At 46.5% G+C, this 10,102-nt stretch overlaps 1 protein-coding gene across 1 annotated transcript; it reads right to left on the reverse strand.

Moving 5' to 3' along the window:
- Positions 1-1,265: 1,265 nt before the first annotated feature.
- DAND5 (DAN domain BMP antagonist family member 5) lies at positions 1,266-4,927 on the reverse strand. The gene is made up of 2 exons (XM_007489125.3): positions 2,003-4,927; positions 1,266-1,774 (listed from the first exon to the last, which is right to left on the reverse strand). The coding sequence occupies exons 1-2, from the start codon at positions 2,426-2,428 to the stop codon at positions 1,526-1,528; spliced, it is 675 nt and encodes a 224-aa protein (XP_007489187.1). The 5' UTR covers positions 2,429-4,927; the 3' UTR covers positions 1,266-1,525.
- Positions 4,928-10,102: the final 5,175 nt, after the last annotated feature.

Below are 10,102 nucleotides of genomic sequence, written 5' to 3' on the forward strand. Positions count from 1 at the left end.
CAGGCAGTTGTTTTTGGACAGCTCTAATTGTTAGGAAGTTTTTCTTTATGTTAAGCCAGGAAGCAAAGGGGCACGGAGGGCCCAGGACAGCTGAATCTCAGAAGGGATGGAGAGGACCCAAGGGATGGAGAGGTTTGGCCACCGGCGTTAGGCCTATGAGGTCGATCAAGAGGCCGCGTTCCCCGTGTCCACTTCTGAATACCCAACCTTCCATCTCCATCAACATGTCTCCCCTGGGAAGTGACCCAGGCTCTCCCCACCTCCAACCCCTGCGAGCTTCCAGCCAACCCTATTCCCACCCATCTCTGCCTGTTGCTTGGCCTCCTGGCCTTTCGGCCTAGCCCCACCAAGTCAGGAGGAGTTGGTGCCAAAGTCCACGAGTCTTTACTTGCCTGGGAACCAGGCTCGAAAACTCCCCCTCCATGGGAAGCCCAGAGATGGGGATGCCGGTAATAAAGGCCGGGGTGGGGGTGGGGGTGCTGTTGAAGGATGGCAGAGTGAGAGATGGTGGATGAGGAAGCCGAGGGCTAGGGGGCCGGGGGTTCTTGGAAGAACAGAACCTTTTCTTCTTCCCCCTCCAGGCAGCTCCCAGGTCCTCAATTTGGCCCTGGCCTATCCATCTGTTTCCTCAGGTAGTGCCTCCCCCACCCCCATCCTGCTTTCTTTACCTGGGAGGCTCCCTTCCTGAGGAAGGGAGAAAGCTAAGGGGGGTACAGAGCAGCCCCTCACCCCCACTCCTGGGGGGGTGAGGAGGCGGGGCCGCCAGGGGAGGGGAGTGAGGAGGCAGAGTCACCACATGTCCCCGCGCCTGTGCCAGACGTCCGCCATCTGCTTGGGGGCCCTGTTCCAGCTCCTGCACAGTTCCCGGTTCCCTCCACCTTCTCCCCCACACTGATGGGTAGGCGGGGGTGGCCTAGAGCCCCAGAGGGGGGGACTGCCTCAAGGGCAACATCCCCACTACCCCCCAACTTCCCCCCCCAAACCAAGAGCCCCAACAGCTCCCTCCAAGCCCTAAAAGCTTCCTCTAGAGTCCTAGACAGGGAGGCTTAGTAAAGGAACGCTATGCCCACCCACCTACCACCTCTTGGCCCTGAGCCCAGGTTTCTAGGTCAATTTGACCCTGATGCCTCTTCCCCAAGGCCCCCCAACACTCCCCAAAAGCCTGGAATTTCCCCCAAAGGCCTGGCATCCACAACCCATCCCAGCCCCCCCTCTTTCCCTCATTGCACCCAGGTTGGAAAATGAGCTGACACAGGCAAGGACAGTTTCGAGCAAGCAGATCCTTTATGTTTTTACAGGGCAACTTAACTCTTAATAAATAACTCTGGAGGCCCAAGGCTTCTAGAACCTTTGGGCCTACTGGTCTGGATTGTATCAGGCCAGGGACCATCGTAAGGAAGATGGGAGAAAAGGAAGCCCAGGAAGGTCAACATAGGCCAGAGAAGCCCTTCAGGGGCCCACTGGGGAGCATGTCTGACAATGGGAGCATCCAGTGGGCATCACCTTCCTCTCGCTGTACTCCTGTTCACATGTGTGTGTGGCACTGACAGGCCTCCACGAGTGAGGTGGACACCTTCAGCCGTCTATGGGTGGAGGGTTTGCCAACTACCTGGCACCAGAGGACCACGGACACTCGGCGCTGGCGGGAGGGCAGGCAGCTGTTGCAGAGGTGGGACTTGGTGAGGCCTGCGCTGGGAATGTAAAAGGAGCTGCAGCGGCCGAAGCAGAACTTGTTCTGGAGGCGGATGGAGGTACAGCCAGGCCGGGAGACCACCTAGTGGGCAAGAGCAGAGACAGGCCTAGAATGGCGGAGACCCACACAGTGAAAGGAGAAATGACCAAAAGGCAGAGGGAGAGAGATGGGGAGGGTGAGCGAAAGGCAAGCAGAGACAGAGATAGAGAGAATTGGATCACAGGGACAGGACTAGGGCCCAAACCCTAGACCCAGCTCTCTCTCTTTCCACTCTCCTGCCCCTTTCCGCCTAGCTGCCTGAAGACTTACCTGGGTGAAGGGCACAGTCTTGCATGTCTCCCCAGCCACATCCTGGGCACGGAGGGGCAGGGACATGGCAGGCATCTCTTCTTCTTCCAGTGGCATCTCCCTCTGGAGATTCAGTCTTGAAGCACCTTGAAGCTCCTGCTTGCCAGGCTCGCCAAGTTCCCCCGAATCTCCTCCCATTTGCAAACCCAGGAAAGTCTCCCAGCTGTGGGAGATAGGGGTGGGTGAAGCAGAGATCTGAGCATCTCCCGCCAGCATCTCTGGCCCATCTCCGGAGCCCACCCCCGGAGGGGGGAAGTAAATGCTGGATCCTTGGGAAACCGGGGAAGGCAAAGGCCTGAGCATTGGAGCTGTCGTCTTGGAGGATGGGGGGCTGGACCAGACCCCGCTCATCAGGCTGAGGAAAGCTGTGAGTTGTCTAACCAGCATCTTCTCAATGACCAGGCCCTCCGGGTTTCTGTGCGAAGATGCTGCTGCTGTCACTCCAGCCGGGACCAGGGCTCAGGGGTCAAAGCGACTGACCCTGCTGTCTACGAGTTTCTGTTGTGTGGGGTCTGGGGTGAGCTGGAAACTCACTCTAAATAGACCTCTCTCCATGGGAAACCCCACAGGAGGGAAGAAGAACAAATTTGCTTGGGCCCACTCCCATGCCTCATTCCCCACAGAGTTCTTTCAACTCCCTCCTCCTCCTCGGGCTGTATTCCCAGCCCCAGGCCAGCTAGGTGTGTGGTCTGAAGCCATAGGAGAGCGGGAGCCTGGATGAAAGGCTTGAAGACAGTAAGGTAGGCATAATGGAAAGAGCCCCAGATTTGGGGGAGCCCAGATCTGGGCTCTGCTACTTACTACTGGTGACACCCTGGGCACGCCAGCCAGAACTCCATCGGGCCAGTGGGTTGTAGCCAGAGAGGCAGAAGGTCCTGGAGGTAGGCTGAAGCCTGGATGGGATCTTGGGCGACTGGGCCTGATCCCTTCCCTCCCCCATCTCACACTCAGGTGAGGAGCCCCAGAGGCCGTGGGAACAGGGCTATCCCAAGCCTCCCAGCTTCCCCCATTCCCCCAAACTCCCCAGCAGCCAATTCCCAGCTGTGCAGGTAGGCATGGTGAAGGCTGCCCTCTGGTGGTCTCTTTCTTCCATGGGGAGCAGAGCCTGCTCTAATTTTCTGGGTCTGGTTCTCATAAATCCTCCCCATATCCTCATCCATCCTTAGCAAGGAGAAGCACAAGATAGAAGACAATGCCGAAGGACTTTGGAAAAAGAATGCTATCGTATCTAGAGAAAGAACTGTGGAGCAGAAACGCAGAAGAAAACATATGATTTATCCCTTGTTTATCTGGGGATAGGGTGGGGGGTTTGGGTTTTCAAAGATGACTCTATTACCGAAATGACTAATATGGACGCAGGTATTGAGTGATAATGCATGTATAACCCAGGGGAATTGCTTAGCAGCTCTGGGAGGGGGGAGGGAAATGGGGAGGGAGAGAACATGAATCATGTAACCACAGGAAAATATTTAAAAATATAAATAAATGAATAAAGATTTGGGTTGAGGGGAAAAAGAAACTCCAACAGAGTCAGATCTCCCAAGATGTCAACCTCAAGGAACCAGAGACCCCCACCAACAACAGCTGTTTTGAAGTCCTGAAATAGGGAGCAAAGACAAGAGGGGCAGAGGGCAGGTATTAGATGAGTTCTAATGAGAACGGTCTCAACATTGAACAGGTTTCATAAGGTAAGACCCCATCTCTGGAGGTCTTTAAGCCTTTAGATGAATATTAAGGCTCCCTCAGAACTCTTAGGGCCTGGAGCCTATGTCCTGACTGGGTTTGGGGGAGGGGAAGCTTCCCAGAAAGGCAGAATAGGTGATTGATCCAACCTCCCATTCTATCCAGTAATCCCAAACTATAAGCCCTCATCTCAGACTCACCTAGTCTCTCTTGGAACCCCCTCTGAACCTTAGGTCCTTCACCTGTAATATGGGAAGGTGCATTAGATAAAGGATCTATAGAGCCCCTTCCAGCTTTAATGAAAGGTTTATTAATTGACCAAGGATCAATGACCGAGATTTCCATTGATGGGAAGCTCTTGGGCCATTTTCCATTTTCAGGTGACTCCTGGTTAAAAACTAACATATTTGCCTTTGAATTTTCTCCAATGGTCCTAGTTTGGTCCTCTGATCAAATTTTACAAGTTTCCTCCATCTTCTGGGTAATGAGAATATAAGTAATAAGGTTGGAACCAAAAATCCTAGAAGATGCACTCCTCCAGGTAACTCCTAGAGGCTCTCCTACAGCGCAGCTACTGCAACTGTCTTTTGGAGGAGCTGGCCCTGAGCCACTCACTCCTGAGGTTGTTTCCATGATCTTAGAAGTGCTCCCTACCTGTTAAAGTCTGAATTTGGCAGACAGTCCATGGTGGCTGAGATGGGGTAGGGGATTCAGTTCCAATAGGACTTTACTGACCATCACATGAAACCCTCATTGGCTTCCTGATACTCTCTAGGCAGGAACCAGACTTGCCTATCCTTTTCCCCTTGAAAGATTAGCCAGTAGTGGCAGCTAGGTGACTCAGTAGATTGAGAACCAGGCCTGAAGATGGGAGGTCCTGAGTTCAAATTTGGCTTCAGACATTTCCTGGCTGTGTAACCCTGGGCAAGCCACTTAACCCCAATTGTCTAGCCCTTACCACTCTTCTGCCTTGGAACCAATACTCTGTTTCTATTCTAAGACAGTAGGTAAGGATTTGGTTTTGTTTTTTAAGTATAGCAGTAGGGGCAACTAGGTAGCACAGTAGATAGAGAACCAGGCCTGACACTAGGAAGTCTTAAGTTCAGTTCTGGCCTCAGACACTTCCTAGCTGGATAATCCTGAGCAAGTCAACTCCAATTGTCTGGTTTTTCTTCAATTCTCTTCTGTCTTAGAATTGATACTAACATATGGGAGGGGGTTGGGGGGTTGGGGGAAGGGGAGGGAAAGGACATTATTTTTGTAATCCTGGAAAAATACTCTAAATGAATCAATTAAATAAAATTTTAAAAAAAGAATTGATACTAACATTCCCCAATTACTAAATGGGCAAAGGACATGAATAGGCAATTTTCAGAGAAAGAAATCAAAACTATTAATAAGCACATGAAAAAGTATTCTAAATCTCTTATTATCAGAGAGATGCAAATCAAAACAACTCTGAGGTATCACCTCACACCTAGCAGATTGGCATGACAGCTATGGAAAGTAATGAATGCTGGAGGGGATGTGGCAAAGTGGGGACATTAATTCATTGCTGGTGGGATTGTGAATTGATCCAACCATTCTGGAGGGCAATTTGGAACTATGTCCAAAGGGCACTAAAAGACTATCTGCCCTTTGATCCAGCCATAGCACTGCTGGGTTTGTACCCCAAAGAGATAATAAGGAAAAAGACTTGTACAAGAATATTCATAGCTGCACTCTTTATGGTGGCCAAACATTGGAAAATTTCGACTTTCGACTGGGGAATGGCTGAACAAATTGTGGTATATGTTGGTGATGGAATACTATTGTGCTCAAAGGAATAATGAACTGGAGGAATTCCATGTGAACTAGAATGACCTCCAGGAATTGCTGCAGAGTGAAAGGAGCAGAACCAGGAGAACATTGTACACAGAGATGGATACACTATGGTGCAATCGAATGTAAAGGACTTCTCCATTAGTGGCAATGCAATGACCCTGAACAACTCGAAGGAAGATACGAGAAAAACCACTATCCACCATCCAGAGGAAACACTGTGGGAGTAAAAACACTGAAGAAAAACAACTGCTTGAATACATGGGTTGATGGGGATATGGTTGGGGATGTAGACTCTAAATGATCACCCTAGTGCAAATATCAATAATATGGAAATAGGTCTTGATCAATGACATAAATAAAAACCCAGTGGAATTGAGTGTTGGCTATGGGAGGGGAGTGAGAGGAGGGGAGGGAAAGAACATGAATCGTGTTACCATGGAAAATTTTCTTAATTAATCAATTAAATAAACTTTTGAAAAAAAAAAGAAAGAATTGATACGAAGATAGAAAGTAAGAATTTTGGAGGTCAGATTCATCTTACTCTCCAACCTAATTGTTAGATTGAACATGGGCTCCATAAAGAACTGGGGGGAATGAAAGTGTACCAGAAATTACTACAGAGTTCATCATTGCCTCAGCTTGAGGGGCAACCAAAGAGCTAAATGTAACACTTTATCTGTCTTCCCTCTCCTTTTCCCTAGAGTTCTACTGTCAGAGCTTTGTCTTTACCCACCTGGCAGAGAGGTTCCCAACTCCCCACTTCCCTCCAATAATTCCTTCCCTTCATTAATCCTCCATATTTCTTCAGTCCTCCTTTCCCTTTCTCCTCTATTTTGTTTTTCCTTCTCCAATTGCCCTTTCCTCTTTCAGTCCTCCTCTATCCCTCCTTCTTCCCTCTTTTCTTCCTCCATTGTACCTCCCTCCATTCTCCTCTTTCTATGAAATATCTATAAATAGTAAATCCCTTCCTTTTCCTAGGCCTCAGAGTTACCATCTATAAAATGACTCTTTCAGGAAACTTCCATGGATAAGGGGCAAGCAGGGACTCAGACACTCCCTGCCACCCCTTAAAGAAATTGTTGCAGAGACAACTAGGTGGCTCAGTAGTTTGAAATCCAAACCTAGACATGGAAGGTCTCAGGTTCAAATTTGGTCTTATACCCTTCCTAGCTGTGTGACCCTGGACAAGTTACTTAACTCCCATTGTCTAGCCCTTAATGATCTTCTGTCTTAGGATCAATGAGACAGATGGAAAGGGTTTAAAAATATTAATAAATTGTTGCCCCTATTCCATGGTCCAATTGCTGGTCTCCTAAGGAACCCCCTAGTCTTAGTGCGGTCCATCCTGAAACTCAAAGAAAAAAGTTCTAAAGTTAGGAGAGCTGTTTGAGTCCTAACTAGCTATAGAGAAGATGTAAAATCTGAGCTGATGAAAGTACTTGTGCTGTCTGCCTCAGTGCCTGACACTCAGTGGGTTTTAAATGCTTATAGCTTCGACTTGTCACCAGTCAATATGTTCCAGGCACTGTGTTATGCAATAAAAATAGGAAGAAAGGGAAAAGATAGTCCCTGCCCTCAAAGAACTCGAAATCTATTGGGGACACAGCTTGCAGTCAACTATTTACCAAAAAAAAGTGTATATATGTAATAAATTGAAAATAATCAATAAAAGAGAAAAAATACTAGAAACACAATTAGGAAAATTTTTCTATAGAAGGTGGAAATTTAATTAGAACTTGAATGAAGCCAGAAGACAGATAGTAGGAGTGAGACCATTCCAGGGACTGGAAAGAACTGATAAAAATGCTGAGAATCTAGAGATGAAATGTCTTGTGCTAAGAACAGAAAAGAGGCCAGTGTTATTGTAAGGAAGAGTACACAGAGGGTTGTAAGATATAGAGAAAACTGGGAAGGTTAGAATGGGCTTGGTTGTAAAGGGCTTTGAATGCCAGAGAATTTTATATATGATATTAGAAGTGACAGAAACTCATTGGAGTTTATTAAATGGATAGGAGAGAGGTTAGATCTATGCTTTAGGAATATTAATTTGACATCTGGAGGATAGATTAGAGTTCAGAGAGACTTAAAGCAGGGAGAACCATCAGCCAGCTATAGTAATAGTCCAGACTTGAGGTAATGAGAGCCTGTACAAGGCTGGTGGCAGTGTCAAAAGAGAAAAGGGGACATAAACAAGAGATTTTGTAAAAAGAAAAATCAACAAAACTTGGCAACAGAATGAAAATGGAGAAATGAAAGAAGGTGAAGATGATACCTAGTTTGGAAACCTGGATGATTGTGAGAATGGTGGAGATTGGAAGGGTAAAGGAGAAAAGATGAGTTCAGTTTTGGACTATTGAGTTTAAGATGTCTACTGGACATCAGGTTTGAGATGTCTAATAGGCGGGTAGAAATTTGAAACTGGAAGGAAGTCAACAGAGAGTTTAGGGCTGGTAGATCTGAGAATATTCATCATGGATATGATCTTGAAGCCAGAGGAGATAAGATCACCATATGAAATCATATAAAAGGAGAAGAGGGCTCAGGATAGAGCCCTATGGGACCCTCATGGTTAAGAGGTGTGACCCAGACAAAGAACCTATAGCCATCCACCAACTATATAATATTCCTTCACAGGTAGACCACCTAAAAGGGAAGCTAGGGACTGAGGGAATATTATATAGTCGGTGGATGGCTATATTTGGTGCCCCACATTGGTATGACTATCTTTGTATGTAGCTAAGGTAGAATGGGAGTGTGGGTCATATGAAACAAGTAAGTGGAAGAACTATGAGGTTAGGATGTTTAAGGACTATCTATATAAATGCTGAGTTCCCTAATATAAGGGCAGGAGTTGAAGAGGATAGAAAGACGGTGATCTAGACACTTTCCTCACCGAAGAAAGAGGAGGAGTCTCCGATAGACAGAGTTTTGATTTGGTGGTAGATATGGATTGAATGACCCTCAAAGGAGGAAGGAAATACACATTAGTAAGTACCTACTATGTGCAAAAGTACCTTAAAATATTATTTCATCTGATCCTCTCAACAATCCTACAAAGTTGGTGATATCATTATCCCTACTTTACAGTTGAGGAAACTGAGACAAAACGTGGTTAATTGACTTGCCCAGGGTCACATAGTTAGTGTTTGACACTAGATTTGAAGTCAGGTCTTCTTGACTCCAAGTCCAGCACACCACCCAGCTGCCTAGGGGAGGCTACTGGGTGATGGAGTTAAAGAGAGAACCTGGAAGTAACAATAAGGAAAAGGGAGCAAGCCCTCCACCATGACCAATGAGTAGGGAGGAGTAAAAATGCAGCCAGTGCTGGAACGGGAGGTTAGGGAAGAGAGCCAGGTTTCAGTCAAAGCTAGATGCCAGAAAGAGTAGGAAAAGAAGAGTTAAGATGAAAGCAAGTTTGTTATTTATGGAGCAGGCATTCTAGAGGGCACAGGAAAAGGGATGGGTAGCTTTAGAGTAGAGGGAAAGGGAAAGTAGGGCTTAAAGGGACCAGGAATAAGGACCAGGCAGTGCAGACCTGGGTTTTGAATGATGTTGAAGGGGTCAGAGAGTGGATGACTGAGTTTGTTAATCACTGAGGAATGAGTTCAAGTAGGTTTTCATTGTTCACTGGAGTCCAGCTTCAGGATGGAACTCTACCCTGCCTTAGGTACTTCAGACTTTAGAGCTTAAAAATACAGGAAAGGAGACAAGTGCAAGAAAAGTAGGAAGGAAACAAGCAATTATTACTACTATGTGCCAGGCACTTTACAAATATCTGATTTTATCCTTAAAACCATCCTATGGTAGGTGCTATTATCCTCATTTTACAGTTGAGGAAACTTAATAAAATGCATTTAAAGATAAATGACTTGCCCAGGGTCACATAGTTACTAAGTATTTGAAGCTGAATTTGAACTCAGGTCTTCCTGACTCCAAGATCCAGGACTCTAACCCCTAGACCACCTGGCTAAGAACTATAGCTTAAGAACTATAAGAATAGTGCTATTCCCCTACCCGAGGCAAGCTAGCAGGTTGGAGACTTTATGGATCAGCTTTTCTCCTAGTCCTCACAGAAGGAAGTCCTGATCAATGAAATAATCTTTCTCCTCTTCCAACTAGAGTGAGGAAACCTAATAGAAGACTTGTAGCAAACAAATGGCATTTTATCCCCTTATCCTCAAAGGCAGAAGACCTGGTGCTCATTATAGAAAAATTCTTTGCTTGATAAACCTTTAAGCATCTTCAAAATATAACAATAGAACTTTGGGTTTCTTACATTCCAATAGAATATAAACTCTTTGAGTGCAACATTTGGTGCAGGATTAGGGCTTAATAAATACTTGCTAAGAAGCAGTTCAGTGGAGATGGTAGGACAAGGGTTCAAATCTAGCCTCAGACCAGCCTTTCTGTGTGACTCTGAACAAGTCACTTAATCCCCACTACCTAGCCCTTGCCACTGTTCTGCTTTGGAACTGAAACTTAGTATGGATTTTACGACAGAAGGTAAGAGTTTAAAAAATAAAATAATACATACTTGCTGAATCATGAAATGAG

The sequence above is a fragment of the Monodelphis domestica genome, chromosome 3, assembly GCF_027887165.1.
Source record: "Monodelphis domestica isolate mMonDom1 chromosome 3, mMonDom1.pri, whole genome shotgun sequence".
NCBI classification, from domain to species: Eukaryota; Metazoa; Chordata; class Mammalia; order Didelphimorphia; family Didelphidae; genus Monodelphis; species Monodelphis domestica.